At 40.9% G+C, this 21,561-nt stretch overlaps 1 protein-coding gene across 5 annotated transcripts in view; it reads right to left on the bottom strand.

Annotated features, from left to right (window-relative positions):
• Nucleotides 1-21,561, bottom strand: part of LOC120518265 (RNA-binding protein Nova-1) — a 174,863-nt gene that overhangs the window by 42,800 nt on the left and 110,502 nt on the right. For all 5 annotated transcript variants that reach the window (XM_039740934.1, XM_039740930.1, XM_039740933.1 and 2 more), the window contains exon 3: nucleotides 9,538-9,704. In XM_039740934.1, the coding sequence (XP_039596868.1) occupies nucleotides 9,538-9,704 (167 nt within the window). The remainder of the gene's footprint in view (nucleotides 1-9,537; nucleotides 9,705-21,561) is intronic.

A 21,561-nucleotide genomic window follows, 5' to 3' on the forward strand; every position in this document is an offset into this window, starting at 1 on the left:
TACTTCCTATGTGTAATTCTTTACATTTACTGACATTAAATTTCATCTGCCACTAAGCTGCCCAAGCCTGTTTGCTGTCCAAGTCCTTCTGTAATGATAAAATGGATTCCAAATGATCTGCTAATCCACCTATCTTGGTGTCATCTGTAAACCTAACCATCTTGTTACTTATATTCCTATCTAAGTTGTTTATATATATTAAAAATGGCAGCGGCCCCAGCACTGCCCTCTGCTGGTCACCACTCTTAACATCAGCCAGTTCTGATGAGGTTCCTCACACCATTACCCTCTGCTTTCCTTGTTTGAGCCAATTCTACACCCATCTACAGACATCACCCTGAACTCCAATTTCTTTTAGTTTGATGCCCAACCTCTCATGTGGCACCTCATCAAATGCTTTCTAAAAGTCAAGATAAATAATCTCATCTTCTTATATCTCATCTGCTCATATCCTTATGTTGCCTCCTCATAGAATTCTAGCATGCTGGTAAAACACGACCTCCGTCTTCTGAACCCTTGCTGACTGTTCAGAGAAACTCCTGTTCTTGCCATGTACTTCTCAATCTTCTCCTTAATAATTCCTTCCATTGATATTTTTGTGATGCCTGTTAATCTTACTGGCCTATAGTGGCTGGATCTTCCTGTTCACCCTTTTTATATAATGGGATCATATTTGCCATTTTCCAGTCCTTCAGAATCTCTCCAGTGGTCAGTGACTTCCTAAACATACGTGTTGAGGGTTTCTATCTGTACTTGCTGGCCTCCTTAAGAACTCAGTGGTGAGTATTCTTTCTCTCTACAATTTCCAATTCTCTCAGTACCTCCTTAGTAGTCCCTGTTACCTCTGGGAGGTTATCCACTTCCTAACTTGCGAAGACCTCAGAAAAATATAAGTTTAGGGTGTCTGCTGTTTCCCTGTCTGTATCTTTTAATTCCTCTTCACTATTTCTGATGAACTTCACCTCCTCCTTGACTGTTCTCTTACTATTTAAAGAATCTCTTAGGGTTGTCTTTCGCCTTATCTGCTATATTCCTCTCTAGCTGTCTTTTAGCCTCCCTGATATCCTTCTTAATGGTTACTCTCATTTTCTCATACACCCTACCATTCACCTTGGGAGTTATTCATCTTAAAACACTTTTATACAGCTTTTTTTTTTCTTTATCATCATAATTAAATTGTTTTATTTTTTCTATGATATTTTCAATTAAATTTGTTTTCTAGGAATATATTTCTGTTTGGAGTGTGTGACATTTTCTTTGTGCTTGCTGCTGCCCACCTGCTTCTGGGTTGCATGGCCAGGACCTTCAGTGTTGCAGCCTCAACATTTCATTTCCACCTTTGGCCTTGAAAGTTAACAGCCCCTTTTAAGTGACCCATTGTTTGATATTTTGTGAGACAATTTAAAGGGTACATAAAGTTGTATATCTTGCTCATTTGGTGTAGTGGTCATCATTATCATGCACCAAGTCGACTGCTTATGTACAATATAATTCAGCATTTTACCACTGAACAGAAATTGGAATTGTATGAATATTCATTCGAGTGTCTGCTTTGTTGATGTTGACATCTTTTAATCCTCTACTGTGTTAGAACGCGTTGATAGATCTTGATGTTGTGTTTTATTTTTTTGATTTGCGAGTGACATTTAATCATCGTTGGTGCTGTAGCCTAACACATGTCAAATGCAGTGCATCTCCCTCATGTCCTCATGCTGAGGTGTACTGGAGGCCACTGCTCTGATCTTCCACAGCTCCCATCATGCAGCTCCAGCCATCTTTTCTCAGCAGTATTCACTTTCTGCGCACTCATACTGCATGTTTACCATCTGTTCTCACACTCTGCACCGTCATGAGCTGATCCAAAACTTAGAGATGGCCACATACCAAGGCCAAAGGATTTAAGCATGCGGGCAGGTGTTGGAAGTCCTGCTGTGTCACTTCCCTCAGTCACACACACACACACACACACCTTCTCCAGGGCCCCCGAGGATCGTTCAGCTACTTCTGACAGCGTCCCTCTGTCACAGGTCTGTGTGGCCCCAAGAGATTTTTCATACCAAAAATGCCACCGTAAAGCACTAGTAGCACAAATGCTGTTGGTGTTAGCTAAACCTTGTCTTTTGATTATGGTATTAAAGTGGTAGAGTAAAGATGTGTTCTTTTAAATTTTCTATAATAAAGTTTGTCATTAAAAGTATTTATCCCCTTTGGATTTCTCACATTTTATTTTATTACAGCATGAAACCATGTTGATACTTAACTGCGATTTGTTTTGCTACTAATCAATGCAGAATACTCTTTAGGGTCAATGTGAAGAATTGACAAAACAATACAAGCGATCGCTTATAGGCATTTACTGCCAAGTTAATATCTGGTAGGAACTCCTCTGGCATCAGGGACAGTTGTGAGTCTCTTTCGGTGAGAGTTTCTATCAGCACTGCACATCTTAATATTACGACCTTAGCCAATTCTTTTTGGCTTCATCAAGTTGGATGGGGACTGTTTGAGAGCCACAGTTTTTAAGTTGTTCCACAGATGATGAATTAGACCGAGTTCTGGGCTTAGAGTTAGCCACCCCCAGACATGAGCCCTTTCAGTTTTCATTGATTCATTTAACAGATGCTTTTCTCCAATGTGACATAGAGATGAGGTCAGTAAAATAAAGTACAACATCAGCCAGGGGTCTGTTTAAAAAAAAAAAAGGTGTTTTAAGTCAAGTGGAGCTTATACTGTAATTAAGCAAACATTAAACAAATGAAAGCTCACCACTTGCTAGCCATAGCCACTGCATAGCCACCGAAGGACCTTGCCTCGAAACCATCACCAATCAGGGAGTTCTTCATAAAAGAAGAGAGTTTTCAAACGCTTCCTGAACATACATGTGCAACTCATTCCACCAACAAGGGGCTACATGTCAAGAGAGTCGGGACTGAATTTCCTTGCCACATAGAGGTGGTCTAGCCAGACGCCATTCATTAGCAGACCTGAGTGGCCGGATAGGAGCATTGTTCTTTCAGCAGATGAAACAAGTCCATGTCTTGATGTTCTTGTCAACTGTATCAGATTTTCCTGGACGTAGCTTCATCCCCAAAGCATGATTCTGTAATTGCAGGGCCACTCTGTAGAGTCAGTGTTCTCAGTGAGCTGTGCTGTTTTAGGTTGTATGAAAATGTGCTACATAAATAAATGTTGTTGATGTAACTTTTGTTTTTTGGTTTTCTTCTTGGCACCATGGCTGTAGTTCCTCAAATTCTGGTACCACCGACTCCAACTCCTCCATTTGTAATTCATCTGTTAACTTTGTCGATTGACAGCATACAGCATACAAGATACAAGGCACTTCATCACTCCCAATGGGAATCAGCGGGCTTCTTTTCTAAGCTGTTAAAGTTTGGGTTTAAAGACTGTCGCAGTGCTCTTTTGGCTTTTTTTATATTGCTTATTTAAGAAGTTAAAAACATTAAGTATCATTAAAATTTAGACAAACTCAAAATGAAACAGGAGGCAATACATTTTATGAAAACCTTAGAAGAAAAAATAGTCTAATCAAATTAGTATAAGTTGTAGGAGGAGAACAGCCATCCCAGCCGGAACAAAGGATATGTCATTACTCAGACAGGAGGCCGATGCGATGATGAAGGGAAATTGGCTGGAGGAACAAGGAAATAAGTGTGCATGCAACTGGTATACTAGAGCAGGAGAAGTGAGAAAAGCTGAGGATTGGGAGTGGATCCATCCCCCATGTGCCAGGTGGCAATGGTCCTCATATGGGAATCCAGTTGGGACACCCGCAGGGGTGCTTGGGAGATGGAGTTCTCCGGACGTGCAGCCCTGTCAGAGTTCCTAGGGATCAATAGTGGTCGCTGTCGAGGGAAGACCACCATACTTTTTGTGTGGCCCAGAAGTTCTTCCTCAAGATCGTAGTGCCACACTGGATGCATTCCTGGGTCTGGAGCCCGCTGTCTGACATTGGTGAGTCAGAGTCAGGAGACGGCAGGAAACACTCAGCAGAGGTAGCATGGAGGGTGAATTGTAATGATGGTGTAATGTTATTGTGACTGAAACGCCTTAAGTGAATATCCTTTACTTTAACACATCAGCGTGTGCTCTATTACTGTGTCTTGGGTTTGAGGCCCACTGGTGCCCCCTTGTGGTCACATTGTGAAACTATACATTTTAAAACACTGTGTTTCAATTTACATTTAATCCAAGTCAAAGTTTGAACATTTTTACCGACTCTAGCTCCGCAGTCCTGCTGGCTCGTGCTCTTCTGTATACCCCACGTTTATGAAGACTGCATGCTACTGTTGTCTTATCCATCGTTTCTCTCATCTCTGTTACGGAGGAGCGTGGCTCCTTTGGAGTCCTCTTGGTGGCGTCCACTTCCATGGCTCTGTTTTAGAGGATGGCCATTTCTGGGCACATTCCCAGTTGTTGCATTCGTTCTGAACTTCACTGAGGTTTGGTGTATGTTTTAAAGCTTTGTAAAATTTCATATATTCGGTCTCCTTGGAATGTCAGTTTTTTCTTCATAGTTGAGCGCTTCCTTCACTTTAACCTTTTTGCTTTATATACTAGTGTGAATCTGGTGGAGATTTCTCTTTAGAATCACAATACTGGCTGTCGAGTTTCACCTAAGCACATTAAAATTATGGCTAGAGAAGACAACTGAACAAGTAAAGCAGGGTCTTCTTGGCTGTGCCACATAGAAACTCCTTCAGTAGAGGGAATACAATTACAAATGAACTTGCAAGAAATACTGAAAAAGCAAATGAAAATCAAAAACTCCTTGTGCCATCGATGCAAGTTTGAGCGTTATGCCCTGTTGTAATGCAATTCTGTGGCCCTGCATTGTGCAGGATGAACTTCTGTTTGCTGTAATCTGCTCCTTATGCACTCACAGTCATAAATTGGGTGGGCTTTATTTGTATTGTAACTGCATATTGCACCCCTGTTCATTCCCAATGCCCATCTGCTAGACTTGTCCTGGTTTTGACTTCACTTCGTGGTCGAGTTATTTAAATGTTGTCATTTTCACAGTCACCAGCACATGAAGTGCAGATGTCAAAAGAGAATGAAAGCAGCTCAGGTTGTTTCAGAGGATAAGGTTTTCAAATAATGTAGTTTTATCAAATTCTGATTGACCGTAAGTACGCACACTTTGTGTTAAAATTAGACCTCTTTGCATTTTAGTATATAGATAAGGAAGATGGAAGTTTCAGCACAAGGTCATAATACCCCCCTGACGGTGCCAGAGAGTGTTAGCACATGTAGGTAGTAAAGACCCTATAAAACAATGGTGATACAGCTGTCCTTATACTTGAAATGTGGCACGAAACTGCCTTTGATTATTCTTTTTGCTCCAAATGATGTTATTTGAAAAGCATGATTATATTTCCTTATATCACCTGAATATGAACATGTCGGCGATCATTTGATCAGCAAGGCGGTTCATCAATACAGACAATTAACATTCATGGACACTGTAACAATTTCTTTATTAGATTCATAATCAATGTGTAAATTATCATTAAACCATCATTGCAGTTTTTTAGTCAAGGCAAGTATCGTTTTTGATTTACCTGCCAAACAGAAGTTTCTCTGTTTTAAGGTTTATTTAGGAACAGCAGCTCTGATTTTCTGAATGTTTATGTGTATATTTAACAAACGCAAGGCTGTTGCTGTCTTGATTTTTATGTGCATATTTAGCTGCAGATTTTTCTAATTGATTTTGTCTAATAATATTGCTTGTATATTTAGTATGATGCCTTGTGCTTTCCTGGTTTATTAGTATATTTTCTAGATAATTTAGGTACAGTAATCCCTCCTCGATCGCGGGGGTTGCGTTCCAGAACCCACCGCGATAGATGAAAATCCGCGAAGTAGAAACCATCTGTTAGTATAGTTGTTTTTATATATTTAAGCCCTTATAAACTCTCCCACACTGTTAACATTATTAGAGCCCTCTAGACATGAAATAACACCCTTTAGTCAAAAGTTTAAACTGTGCTCCCTGTCACAATTAAAAGAATGCAAATATATCTTTTCTTCAAAGGAGTGTCTGCATCAGGAGAAGAGAATTTAAGAGAGAGAGAGCGAGCGCTTGCAAAGAAAAGCAAACAATCAAAAAATCAATACGTGTCCTTTTAAGTTTGCCGAAGCACCGCAATAAAGTGGCATTTTTCAGAGGAGCGTCAGTATCTTAAGCAAACAGCCTCTGTGCAAACAGTACCTCGGCTCACATCTCCTCCGTCAGGCGCAGAAAATGTCAGAGAGGGTGAGAGAGAGGCAGAGACAAGCAAACAATCAAGCTCCGCGCGGGATGCATATCTTATAGCATTGAGGAGTTTTAGTTAATATGTAATACATGCTCTGATTGGGTAGCTTCTAAGCCATCCGCCAATAGCGTCCCTTGTATGAAATCAACTGGGCAATCAAACTGAGGAAGCGTGCACCATAAATTAAAAGAGCCATTGTCCACAGAAATCCGCGAACCTGCGAAAAATCCGTGATATATATTTAGATGTGCTTACATTTAAAATCCGCGATAGAGTGAAGCCGCGAAAGTCGAAGTGCGATATAGCGATTAGCGGATTACTGTATATCAGGTAAGCAAAAGACTATGATGTAACCAGTTTTTAGTAATAAGAGAATTCTAAAATGACCTCTGCATAAGGCCCCTTAGCAGTGCAGACTTAACGGGCCAACTGCTTACCCCAAATTTATCAAATAACACACAATTTATGTAAACACACGTAGAAGTGGCTCTGACACAGCTAAAAATTCTCACGTGGTAGCGTAAGTTGAGGGATTTTGCTTATCATTCAACATCATTACATTACAGCACATAATCACTGTAAATGTCACCTTGGTGTTCTGTTAAAAACGTTTGCCCCTCATCTTACTGCAGATACCACAATATGATGCTTTATTCACACAACGACAGTAAACAATTTCCATTTGCATTTCTCTGTGCTATATGGTGTGGAACGGATACATTATGAATTCAAAGGGATTCTTGTTAACACCAATAAACAACCTGAAATGGGTGATGTGTATGGAAATGCGTTTTTTGGCAGAACATTCCTCCGTCCTTCCACTTCACAGCTCTATTTCTGGTCTGCGACCCTGCCACCTTCTTCTCTCGTCAGTCCACTCTATTGGTCGGGACCACTAATCTGCTGAAGACCTTCATTTGCATACACCGGCATGGCACACACACAAAGCAGCTGGTACTTCTGTCAGTGCTGTGCGGCACATTAGTATAATGGCCTCAGAACAGGAATATTATGGACAAATGACAATTGGCTGTTGGTTCAGTTTCTTTTTTTTTCTATAAATCCACCAGATTTCAATCAAATCTGTGTAAGTCTTTTGAGATTTTAAAATGTTTAGCTTTTCTATTGCAAGGGATTTATAACCCTAAATATTGATATATTGAAGTGTCCTTTCTTAGCAAATACTTCTTGCCAAATTTGAGCTTTTTAACTAAACAGGAAATAATTAATTTTTAATTATATATAAACCCCCAGTTGCAGCCAGAATATTAATAAAATCTGTAAATGTACAAAAGAAAAATGATTATGTATTGGAATCAAAATCATGAAACTCTATAAATATCCATCCATCCATCCATTATCCAACCCATTATAGCTTAACACAGGGGCACGGGGGATCTGCTGGAGCCAATCCCAGCCAACACGGGGCACAAGGCAGGAAACAAACCCCGGGCAGGATGCAGGGTGCACACACACACACACACCAAGCACACACACTAGGGACAATTTAGAATCGCCATTGCACCTGACCTGCATGTCTTTGGACTGGGGGAGGAAACCCACGCAGACACGGGGAGAACATGCCAACTCCACGCACGGAGGACACAGGAATCGAACCCAGACAGGTCTCCTAACTGCGAGGCAAAAGTACTACCCACTGTGCCACCGTGCCGCCCAATTCTATAAATATGTAAAAGAAAAATTAATTACTATTTAATGGAGTAAAAATCATGAAATGAGAATAAAATATTTACTCTCTTACCGATTGGAGTATTCCTGTTAAACTGAGGTCCATTATGCTCGATGAGCATTTATATGAGACTAAATAAATGATCCATTCGTTTCAACTGACAAAAACCATGACTTTCTTAATATTTTAGTTTATCCTTTAAAATCTAAAAAAATCACATTAAAGTTCAATAAATTGTGAAAAGAATGATACCAAACATATACAGTATACTGTATGTAGGTTTTAAAATATGCCAGATTTAACGCATGACAAAAAACGTGACATAAAATGGTTGCACACAATCATTGCACTTTTAGGCTTAGGATTTTATATATATATATATATATATATATATATATATATATATATATATATATATATATATATATATCTAAAGAGAGAGATAATCCTATGCACAGTACATGTCTTAATACATACTGACACAATACCGTATTGGGCCTGCACCATGTTCAAGTCGCTAGATTATCCACCACGCACCACCATGAAGATGAATGTCTCTCTTTATGCCTAATTTACATGTCATATTGACATCTGTCATTTTTTTTAAGTAAAAAAAGCAGGAACAACTGTGATCACAGTACGAGTACAAGTTTAAATCCACCAAAGTTTAAAGATGGCATGCCTGGGGGCTGTAGATGCTCATCTACTACAGACTGGCAGCGTAAGGTTACAGGCCGCAGTGTTGAATTAGGCAGCCTGGCAGTACAGATGTGTCACACAGAATTTTCTTCTGTCATATGCATTGACACAGCTTAGAACATTTGAACACTGTAGACGCCAACAGGCCATTCAACCCAACAAAGCTCGCCAGTCCTATCGACTTATTTCTTCCATAAAAACATGGAGTCGAGTTTTGAAAGTCCCCAATGTCTTACTGTCTACCACACTACTTGGTCGCTTATTCCAAGTGTCTATGGTTCTTTGTGTAAATCGTAGATTGAAGGCTTGTCCTGATCGTATGGAGCTTTGGAGTCTCAAAACCAAATAAATGAGTTTAGTAAACATGGCAACAGCACAAATGAAGACCCTACATTATTGACGGTGATTGAAATAAGTCACATAAAGTACAATTCACAGGCATCATCATTTGCTGTTTAAAAGATGTCAGTGAAAACAGAGAACAAAATCATTTACCAGTAGCACTGGCTGATAGTATGGTGCTCTCAATCTCTCATTAGATGTGGTCAAAATATCCTCCAAATCATGTTTCTAATATTAACAGATTTAAAAGAGTAAAGTGCAAAAATATTTATAGTGCAGGAAAAATGTGTAAAATGCCAACACAAATTCATCTCAGTTAATGATAATGGTTTCAAAAAGTAAATTAGATTTTCTATACAGACTTACACATTTCTATCAAGTAAGGTAGACTATTTAAGTCTCACTTTAAAGGCCACCATATTATTTGTCACTGAATCCATCATAGTCTCACTCATAAGTACAGCAAAATGAATTGTAAAAGGACACCGGGCTCAAATCCCGTCTGTAAGCGCACAGCTCTGAACTGACCTGCTTGATGCGGTCGGGGTTGACTGTGGTCTGGGGCTGCAGGATGCTGACTGGCTCGGCTTTTGCCACATTCTGCGGCATTTCCCGAATCTTCTCGGCAATGAAGCCGTGAACTGCATTCAGAGCTTCCACTGTGCCCTGGATAAGACAGACCCGTTCTGTGGTACCTGCGCAAAGAATTAGAAAAAGGGCGTGAAAAAAAGTGCAACAAAAGTAAAACTAGTCATGCAAGGCAAAAAACAAATTCAAAGTATTCTACATATAAAGATATAATTAGCTTCACAATAGCGACATGAATACTTTTGCGCTGGCTTGACTGTGTGTGCTCTTGCAGACAGCACTGGTGACGAGCGCTTTATGTTTTACAATGAGCAGCTTTTAGAAGACAAGTAGACAGAGAGATGGACAGACTAAACAGTCAAAATCTAGTTAACAGTATTTGTCAAGTGGGTTGAAATTCCCAGCCCAGTTTTTTTTTTCCTTCATTAAGTCAATATACAGTAAATGATATGCAAAGACATTTAAAACAGAATAGGATAAGACTCAGAGTGCAGACTGGTTTAAACCATTTAACCAGTCTGGAACTGAACTCGGGTCTCTGGAGCTACAGTTAACAAGCACCAACCACTGAACCTCTGTACATCCCATAACACCAAACAGTCCAATGTTCCATTTTGAAGACATCAACTGACAATTCAGGGTCTTTTATTATCGTAATAGCTAGCTAAGAGTGTAGCAGTTCCACCATTTTTCTGATAAATTTTAATCTCTTGACCAAACAATGGGGTACAATTTTTGTTCAACAGGAAATCATTTCTAAACTCTCCAGGAAATCAGGAGAAGAGCTACTGTATGACCAGGTATCAGATATTTAAGTTAAGTCAGCTTCAAGTTTACAGTAATGTGGAGATACGGCAATGAAATTCTTACTTGCGTATTTCCTCAGAACAGTCGACAGTAGTAAAATGCCAACAGAAACAAACAAGACAGATAGAAAAAATTGGCTTACAGCAAATGATATTATATACAATATGCTAGTCGTGTTACCCAGCTTCACCTTCTCATGTGCCTCATCTTCAGCCTTATTCCAAGATTCATGGGCCAAGCCGAGCCTGAGTCATTCAAAGCCTGACTAGCTACAGTGTCCATTAGACAGTAGGGTTTGTCTCAGGCCAGATTAATACTTGACTGTCATTTCTGTCTCAGTTTAGGCCAGGGGATCTTACAGTACAATAGAGTTTAATGAAAATGACAAAAACACAATTCGACTATAATCATTTTAATACAGACATGCTCAGAGAATCATCAGATCATAAGAAAAGATGTGCAGTGCACTCAAAATGTCTACTTGCAAAACAGAAAACACTGACAACATCTGCCCCTCTTAATAGTGTTGAACGCTGTTGAATCGATTTGCTCATGTACGTGAAAAAGGAGGTAACATTCACAAATCACCAATCACTTTGACAGAGAAGGGAAGGCAGATGGATGAACTAAATGTGTGCTGCCAGAAAACGTCCAAGAGGCCAACACAACAGGCAGAGTGTGCAGGCATAGGAGGGAGCGCCACTGACCCGTGCGGGAAAGGAAAAAAGGGTAAAGAGTTGGCGTTTCGGCTATGAATCCTTCATCAGGTGTGCCTGCAGCCTCCAAGTTATGGAAACTTCTGACTCTTTACATGCAACAGCCTTCTACAGTTGTTACTTTTAAAACTAATTTATAGATGTCACTTTTAATCAGGTGGTTGTATTGACTGTTGCATTTATCAGTTTTGTACAGCATATGACTCTTAACAGACTTTCCTTACCCAGCCAGCAGCTACACCTCCAAGACCTGTGGCCTGGATAATTTACTGAGATGAATCTAACTATCAAGCCGTACCTCTAACAAAGTACACTTTCCGCAACAATCGACGGTGTAAATATAAACTCACAAAAGCAGATATGTAAAATTATACTGATTAAATGTATTAAATGAAACAACAAGACAGATGCAAAAATAGAAAGAAACTTAAATATAAATATCCCTCCACCACATCAACAACGAGACACCACCATATATAAATACAACAAAACCCTCCCTTGCCCCTGTAACATATAACAAACAACACAAATAACAAAAATGAATGAGATACGGAAATGATCATGAGCTTGAGTCCGGTTATAAAAACTGTCCTGAATACGGTTGACTGAACTAATGGTAAAGGAGTCGTTTGATTTTCCCAGAACAAAATAGAACAGCCTCACCGTGGATCCTCGGTGCATGGTGGATGATGAAGTCCGACCCCGGGGTCTCTCGTGATGAAGATATTGAAGTCAGTCCGGCGAATTGAAAAACAAACTGGATGAAATGCGCGAGGTGGAATACGGCAGGTATAGATGGATTGTGGTCGTGAAATGAAAAAGTCTCCTTCTCTTCTCTTCTCCCCTAATGGCTTAAGTAGTCCTGTGACGGCTGTAATTGATTAATAGTGAACAGGTGTTTTCCAGGTTTGAGGCTGTGGTCTTCTTCCATTATCATTTACTGATACACACACATAAACAGCAAACGGGACAATGGAAACGAGACACACTCAGTACTGACATTTGACAACACTACCTATGTAGCCCTGCTACACAGTCATTAAAACATAATTGTATGCAAAACGCTTAGTCAGCTTGGATAAAGATCTGCTAAAGAAAATATCTTAACCATCTCCAATCCACTTAATCCAGTTGAAGAGTGCAGGAAGGCAGAGGCAGGGACCCACACTGATGGGAGGCACGTGTTCTGTAGGACCCACTCATCCACACTGAGCCACTGTAGGGTCACCAGTAACCTAAGATGTACGTCTCTGAGATGTGGGGGTACAAGTGCAGTGTCTGGAGCAAACCCACACTGACAAAGGGAGAACATGGCAGCTCCACACAGATAACAATGGAATCCAAACTGCAGGATCCATAAAGCAGCAGGGCTGACCATTGTGTGATCATAAAAAACAAGAGTAATATTTAGAAACTGTGAGGGTTCAGAAAAGTAGTTGTATACTAAAAGTTTCATCTGTGACACATGAAGGGATATGTCAGAGCTCAAAAGAGTTGCCACAGTAATTCTTGAGAGCAGTTAGTGATCTTCTGCTTCTTCCTCAATAAACACTGTATGCAGCAGCTTACTTCTCGAAGGTGAAGAATATAATAAAAATGCATCCATTACCCAGGCAGCTTATTGTAATTCAGGGCTGAGGGATTTTAAAAATCATGAATAATAAAACTGCACTGGGAAAGCGCTCACCTGCATCTTGGTTAGCTAAAATGAATTCCCTGGCATCTTTAAACCATCCAGGCAGAGGGCTGCATTGTGGGGCAAAGACTTGGGTGCCAGTCCATTGCTGGATACACTGATAATCACACAGTCACTCACACACCAGGCCTGTTTAGAGGGTACAATTAACCTAAGAGGCCCACCTTTGGGGCGTGGGAGGAAAGACCACCAAGACAAGGGCCAGCATTTTGTGTCACTTATTGACTAGCATTGCTTTGGTTGTAATTTATGATGATTTTTGACCCTTTTCGCTCATAACCCTCATTAATCTGAGTGACTGACAGTTCAATAGGAAGGCGCTATAAGCTGAATTAATAAATGGGAAAGCTGCTGTAAGATAGATAGATAGATAGATAGATAGATAGATAGATAGATAGATAGATAGATAGATAGATAGATAGATAAGGGGCACTTTGGTGCACACACTTAAACTCACACACACCAGGCTTGTTCCATTTACCAGACATGACTTGAAATGGGGAGGAATAACAAAACTGAAACCAGGGAGCACAGGCACGCTCCACATTGACCAGGCTGAGATTAGAGCCCAGTCTCCATGAGTTGTGAATTCACTCCACAAACTGAAATACGTTCATAAAGCTGCCCAAACTGAGAAATCAAAAGGGTGCCCCGATGCTAAGCACGAGCTTTACACCACCGCCAGCCTTTTAAAAGGTGTCTGAAAATCCAATAACTGTCACCGTTTTATTTACTCCTAAAGTGTATGGCACTTATTTTTTCTGTCTGTAAACGGTGCACAACTTCCTATGTGGTTTTATCATTGAAAGGAGATTGTGTTTCACGGCGAGGCCTTGGGGAGCCTTTACCAAGCAGTATTAATTGTCTGCTAAATGATGAGAAGTGATAGAGATTGATCAGTGCGACTAATGCGGGCTTTTTTTCCAGGTCAGAAGACACAACACAGTTAAACAAATCAGGGATTGAGTTACTGAGCTGCAACTGGAGCTCGTCTGGTCTGGGAAGAGTGGGTCGCTATGGAAAAGCCCTGGAAAGAAAGTGCTTAACCTTTCGCTCTGATTTTATTTCACTAATGCAACCTGAGAGAACAGAACGGCAGCCTTTGCTGCTGGCAGTGCATTTCTGGTTCACAGTGGAAAGCAAACTGGTATGTGGAGCAGAGAATGCTGTGTGATGAAATGACAAACTAGTCTTTCCACGTCAACAGCAGTGCATTTACAAACCCATCTCATCCATTTCAGGATATTAAAGGCCTGGAGTCTGTGCTGGCAGCACTGGACATAAGGCAGAAACCAACCGTGACCTAAGCAGTTGTCCATCACAGGGCCTTCTCACCAACATGGGGCAATACTGAGAGAACGTGGAAACTCCAAATAGACAATGTCTATGGATTTATTCCTGTGTGCTAACTGTTAACATACACATTGTTTGCACAGTGTTGCCCAGCTATTTTAGTCAGCAAGCTCTCTAACATTCTGGAGAAGTGGAAATGGTATTAATTTCCAAGACCAGTTTTAAACAGCCATGCATTGTTAAATCCAATTAATGCATGCAGAACTAAAAGGAGAGGAGACAGCATTGATTCGCCAACCAGTCTGAACCACACAGAACTTGAGGTTAAATTCTAATAGGAGTTGGCCCACTTAATACACAAGTCACATCCTTACTCCAACACAAAGACATTACTAGACAGTAGTGATCAGCCAGCAATTTGCACAAAATTGAAATTGCAATGAAACGTTTAGTTACTGCCTGGAAACGTTTCCTTTTACAATTCCACGTGTCTGTCTGTCATCCATCCATTATCCAACCCACTATATCCTAACTACAGGGTCACAGGGGTCTGCTAGAGCCAATCCCAGCCAACACAGGGTGCGAAGCAGGAAACAAACCCCGGGCAGGGCGCCAGCTCACCGCAGTGTTTGTCTGTCGTGTAGTGTTTAAATAAATTTCTCTAGTGAATGAAATAAAAAAAAAAAAAACTCCTTTTGTGTCACTTGCAGACGTCTGTTGGTGTTTGCTCTGGTAGTACACTGCCTGTTGTGCCAATTACGATGACAATCTTGGTGACTGCAATATGAACAAGGCTTGCAGAGACAGAACTGGAACTTGGTGCATTCCTCCATGGCGCTTGGAGTGTGCATGTCCACAGCCTCTTCTGCAGGAATCTGCAAACAGGAAACAGCGGTTGCTAGGTAACAGAAAGGAATGTGTTCCTATGTAGAGCGGATTAATGGACGGAAAACCGACGGTTCAATTTGGTGCGTCTTCGTCTAGAAAATATACAGCATGTCACTTTATTAAAAATATGCTGCACACCTCTGTGGTGATATGAATGGCAGCCATAAATAGATTGGATCTGCATGTTGTGCTGCGGGTCACCTGCGTTACGCAGCTACTGCTGACTCAGGGTGCCATATTCTTAGCTTTCCACCAACAAAAACTACTTTTAGTAGGTTTTGCAAATTGCAAAAACAAATGCAAAGTCAATTTTAGTGTCAAGTTTTCTTACTTTAGACACTAATACACCGACCAAAAAAATCACATTTTTAATTGCAGAGGTTTGTTTTGTGTTTAAATGTGTTTGTAGATTTTCAGCTAATTTTTAGTATACCGGTAAGACATGTTTTTTGAAGTCTTTGCTGATACAAGAGTGTCGTCTGGTATACGGGATCAGCCCGTTTATGGCCCACTCTAATTCCACCTGCAGACACGGAGGACAGGCGACTGGCCAATGAATTGTGCAGCTTATAAGATGTGAGCCGTGAGCAGGTACCCCATTTACCCTCCAGACTGTCAAGAGTAACGCTGTCAGCACAGCACTCTGGACAAAAGGGTGGGCTCAGTTGTTACACACTTACTCTAAAGATACTAAGGCCTGGCAGAAAAAAAAAAAAAACACATTTTATGTTTCCTTTAGCACATGTACACATTTTGCAATAGAACTTCTTTTACGTTTAAATAAGTTTACATGCATTTTTAGCATACTGGTAATTTTATTTTTCAAAATCCATAGTGCAAGAAGAATTTCATCTAGTACACAGGATCATCTGGTTTATCTCCAAATTCTATGCCTCTCATGATTAAAATTCAAATTTTAATTGCAATCTCAGCTAGAAGCACCAGAATCAAAGACAATGAAATGGCCTCCAATCTGAGAAAAACAAAACAGCATTGATAATGCACAAAAAATAAGACAAGTTGTAATGAAGTAGATCTTCTGGAAGACTTGTAGATGTCCACGTGTCAGCTGGCCATCACAATCTGTTTCTAAACTCTGTTAAGTCAAAATCAATCACAGCAATAAGTCTGTCCGAGAAAATGGCCACAGAAAAGGAGCAGTGGGACTCGCCTGTCTAACAGCAACTAAACAGAGCTCTTAGTGCTCATCATCCCTGACACTTTCGCCAGGGCTTTTAGCCTCAATGAGTCTTTAATTGTGATTGTCTGCTTTATAGAGATATATATATATATAAATATATATATTGTCGCATGCGGCTGGGGGTGGAGCCCAGCCGGGGCGCCCAGGAGGACCAGAGGAGGGCTTGTACCTCCTCCAGACCGCGAGGGGCGACCGCCCTGGTTGTATTGGGGGCCACAGGTAGAGGGCTTGGAAGCGCCAGGCAGCGCCCCGGTACCTGAACAACCCTGGACCTCAGCACTTCCGCCACACCAGGAAGTGCTGGGGGGAAGAGGAGCAGGTACACCCGAAGGGCTTCCGGGTGCGCAGCCGGCACTTCCGCCACACTGGGGCGTGTCTGCGGAGGAATGACGGGAAGCATCTGGAGCCCATCCGGGTTCCTATATAAGGGGCCGCCTGCCTTCATTCAGTAACTTAAGTCGGGTGGAAGAAGGACGGAGCTGGAGAGAGGACTGGAGGCGGCCAGGAGAAAGGCATTTGGACTGTGAGGCCTGGACTTTGGGGGATCGGTGCTGGAGGCACTGGGGACGTGCACTGAACTTGTAAATATTATAAATAAACGTGTGTTGGGTCTGTCTGTGTCCGGGTCAAGTTCCACAATATATATATATATATATATATATATATATATATATATATATATATATATATATATATATATATAAGAATCAGATCTGTTTTCAGCTTAATTTCCCCAGAAAACCAAAAGGAGAGACACTTTTAACCAGAAATGTCCGTCATGCGTTCAAATTAGTACAAGCACCACATGTCAGAACTGTCAGCCAATGGTAGAAGCCGAAACACAGCAACATAACACTCTGGAATGGGGGCAGCTTTATTGGTTTTCATATTTAATAATTTGAAATAATGAATCTAAATAACGTGATCTTTATGACAAAACAGTAGAGACAAAATACTTGCAAGAAAGAATTTCAGTGTACTTTGTACATGTGAAAGAAATGCCCCTGTGAACCTTTACAAAGACACACCATGGTGGTAAACGTTAGTGGAAATGATTAGAAGGTGGTGCTGAATATGGGGTAGTAACGGGATTTGGGCATAAACAATAGATCATACTTGACAGCAGTGGTGTTCTGCCACGTTGGAAAAGGCATTCACTAAGACCAGGAGAAGAGAAGCAAGCCTGATGTCACACACAATGACTGCAGCTTAGAAGTCCACAGAGTACTGGAGTCTCGTTCTCACATCTTTGTAATCCTAAGGTTTCCAATAAACAAATGGTAGAGAACACCGAGCTGCATCACCTTAGAGTGAATTTCTGAACAGAGACACGGAGCTAGAAGCCCGCTGGGGTTGAAAGCCAAAAAGACTGGAGAGGTAAAATTAACAAATAATATTCAAATGAAACCTCAAGCTGAAGAACATCACACAAGTTCCTGACTCAATAAATTCATCTGAAAAAGCTAAACACACTGCGAAAGATTCTTACAGAATCAAGAGACTTGGAGATCAGGAGCAGTGTGCTGCCATCTTAAATGCATCTGTCATGTGCATCACCGCCAGCCATTGAAATATGCTCAAAAATCACAGTCCCTAAGATTGAAGACATGCAAAATGGTGGTGCAGTATGGTGGTAGTTTACAAAAGTGAAGGCCAGAAATTGTAACAAATCACCACAACATCATACATCAAAAGCAAGTGCAGAACTGATTTCCAAAACCACCAAATCATGACCAGCAACAGGAAGCATAAAACTCAACAGTGTCAAATGTCATGCTGTGTACAAACTGGGTGTGGGACTTAGATCGGGTAGTGACCATTTCTATAGTCAGGGACAAAAGTAGTGCTACAGCTAGAAAACATGGCAGCAAGGGACAAGGAGATAAGGAGATGTGGTAAAAAAGCAGACCAAGAACAAATCTCTAACAGAAAATCAGTTAATCAAAATACCAAAGACTAACCTGTGGCAGGAATACAACTCTGAAAGTTTAGTAGCCAGAAAACTAATTATGAAAGCAGACGTGAGAAGGTCTCGATTATTTATCTGCTTTGTTCCGCGTGACAACAAGGCAAAAACCATAAAGAGCTTGATCACAGCAATCAGAGTATCTAAAAGAACATTTAGACACCTTCTGTGCAACACTGGAGATATAACTGTATCAGTATTCAAATTCTGTCATATCAATAAAACAAAAACAAAAATTGAAGCAAAAATTGGAAAAAATGCTTAGAAAAACCAAGATAAAAATGAAAGTGAAATCAAATCATAGCAGCAAAATCCTGGAAGAGCTCCTACATTCTGGTGGCTCTATCTACCCCTTTCAGTCTCCAGGACATAAAGCCCAGAAGAGGTCAGCAATGACAACCAGTGCCTGAAGATGGGACACTGGTGTGACCTGAGCAAGGAGCGACTAACAGAAGTGAAACACCTCATATCTTCATCATGTCTGCGTAAAGACAGCACAACTCCTGGTGGATCCATTTTGATGAAATTTGGCACAATTATAGGAAATTTATCTCATTTAGATATCTCAATTAGAGTGTGCTGTACTAATTTATGGAATTTCACAAATTCCCACTTAAAAAGCATTGGCAAATCTTCAGAATTCTTTAGAAGAGAGAAAGGCTGAGTGCAACCTCAATTAAAGACTAATTTACCTTGAGAGAGGTTGTCTTATAATTTGGATTTTATTTGTCTGTTTAATGTTGAAAGGAAACACACAGACACAATTAAACGTGTCTCAACTTTGACAACAGTTACTCAGCCCCTCCGGGCACCTGAGTGTTACACCCTGTGTCCCTGTTTGTCACCCGTTTTAAGCCATAATATATGGAGGTGTCTCCACTGGCTCCGCAACTACATCTCTTTGTGTTCTCTTTCTGCACTATCAGTTAGGGACAAACCCCCCAGACAATGCATGTTTTGAACAATTTGATGCATCTGTTTTATTTTTAAAGCCCTGCTTACAGCTCAATATTGACTGCTAAACTGAACAGCACAACACCGAATTAAAGACCAGCTAAAATGCAGTAAACCATATGTCAGTGCTGAATGCTTTAGTTCCTTTAATTTGCTTATGAATGACTTTGCTACCAATTTTCATTATCTAAATGCAGAAGAAATATCAATATTTACTGAAAACTGAGTGTAACAACAGCAAAACTGCTTACAGCTATTACCAAATGCTTCCATTTGCAAGCAGATGTTCAGCAGATAGATTGGTCGGAGCAGCACGCTCGAGTCACGTGCTCATCAGGCACAATCGCCTGTACTGCATTGCCTTCTCCAAGTGAAGCTGCTTTACTGGAATGAGGAAATCAGAAATGGTGACAGACAATTGTGCATCCTGGAAGACCTCACAGACAAGGAAGTGAGCAGTTGTGCCTCACATCCATAGCCACTCTCTGTTCTACTGGTAAATTCATATGAGGTACACTGCACAGTGATGTTACTGGAATGAAACTTCAGGTGTGGCCACAAGAACCAGGGGGCGAGAGAGATGGTCAGAAGGGGTGGAGCCTGACTGAGAAAGAAAGCTGCTGTCAGAAGGGGTGGAGCCTGACCGAGAGAGAGAGAGAGAGAGAGTGAGAGAGAGAGAGAGAGAAAGCTGCTGTCAGAAGGGGTGGATGGATTGTAAGAAATGCGGTTTTCTTTACTGTATAAGCTAGACTTGACTGTATGGAATGTTGTTTTCTAAAAGTGCAATTAAAAAAGAGTAAGAATTGACAAAGCTTTTAAAGTCAGAACTGAGGAGATCCACGCCTTGGCTCAAATCCTTCAGCCTGGGCAGGTGGTCACCAGTAAGCCTCAGAAAGGATCCTGGCTTAGATTAGGTTATGGAGTGGGGGAATCACAGTGCAGATAGTGTTGCCTTTGGCAGTAAGTGATCGATGTGATGTGAATCTGATGACATGAATGTGCAGGCAGTGGACACAGCAAAGAAAGGAGCCATGGAAGATCGGAGCTGCAGCATGGAGTGTGGCTGGGGAAAGAGATGGCACTATGAGGGCACAGAAAGCAAACACTACTTTTGACAAAGTGCCGCTGACATCAGTGATGATAATATATCTACCAAAAAATCCTGGGAAAAGTTCTACAAAATGAAGATCTATTGACATACTGTCATTCAGTACAACTTCCAAAGGACTGGATTAAAAGATATGTTAACATCAAACACTTAATGACAATGAATATTCAGAAATTTCCAGGTTTTTTTCAATGATCAAAGTGGTATTTCATATTGTGAATAAGTAATGAACACAATTCATGAGGATGATGGCAACTGCTTCAATACAATGAGATGTACAAGTCTGGGTCTCCTTCAAGGGCTGTAGACCATTTTCTCAACATGTGTTCCAATTCTTCATAATGGTATTGGCTCATGGTAGGCTGCGACAGGTTGCCCTAAATATATTTAAATTGACAGCTCTAATGCACTCAATTCACCAAGGGTAAAGCCCACCAGACCCACTTGGATGGTCATCTTCGATTCACTAAGGAGGACATATGAAAATGTGACATCAGAAAGGTTGAGAAACTTTGCTGTAGAGGTGAAGTCTCACAGCTGACCTGAAAAATTGGAAGCTTCCCAGGCGCACACCTGAGCAACGGTAAAGCACAACCCTGAGGGTCTGCATCTTGGAAATGGACAACTGGCACAAGGAAAATTTCCATTACTTCAAAAAGAAATCTATTTAAGATAAGAAGTTGCTCTGACTATATCATGAAAAATGGGATTATGATACAAACAAACACAAAGAGAACACACACTCTGCATTTTGGCTCACCGTGTATTGGGGAGGACACGTTACGCCTTGCAATAAAAATGATTTAGAATAGAAAAGCAGCTGTTAACATTTGGAATTTGGATGAAGAGACCAGGTGAGGCATCCTGCTAGTTCTTTTCCTGTCCACTTCCCCGATGGCACGTAGGACCCCTTTTTGCCTGCTGAAGAACATGAATTCTTTCTCTGCATGTATTCAACACCTTAACACACATTATTATTGTAAACAGAATATTCCAGATCATCTGAAACACCCCCAGTTTCCATAAAGTCAGATCCAAAGATGATGCCATATCCCTTGTGTTTCATTCTATCCTAGCACATCTGGATAATACAAGCTGCTATGGCGGAGGCCAGTTCAGCACTTAACATTGTTGGGATTTTCAAAACTAATCACACAGAGCTCCTTCATTTAGGACGTTGTGCCCCTCTCTGTAACTGGATTTTGGGCTTCCTAACTGGTAGACATCTACACACGAATATCACATCGCCGATGCTGACCCTCAACAATGGGTGCTGCACAGAGTTTCAACTATGACTGAGTGTCCAGACTCGGCTCCAACTCAGGCACTAAATTA

The sequence above is a fragment of the Polypterus senegalus genome, chromosome 18, assembly GCF_016835505.1.
Source record: "Polypterus senegalus isolate Bchr_013 chromosome 18, ASM1683550v1, whole genome shotgun sequence".
Classification (NCBI taxonomy): domain Eukaryota; kingdom Metazoa; phylum Chordata; class Cladistia; order Polypteriformes; family Polypteridae; genus Polypterus; species Polypterus senegalus.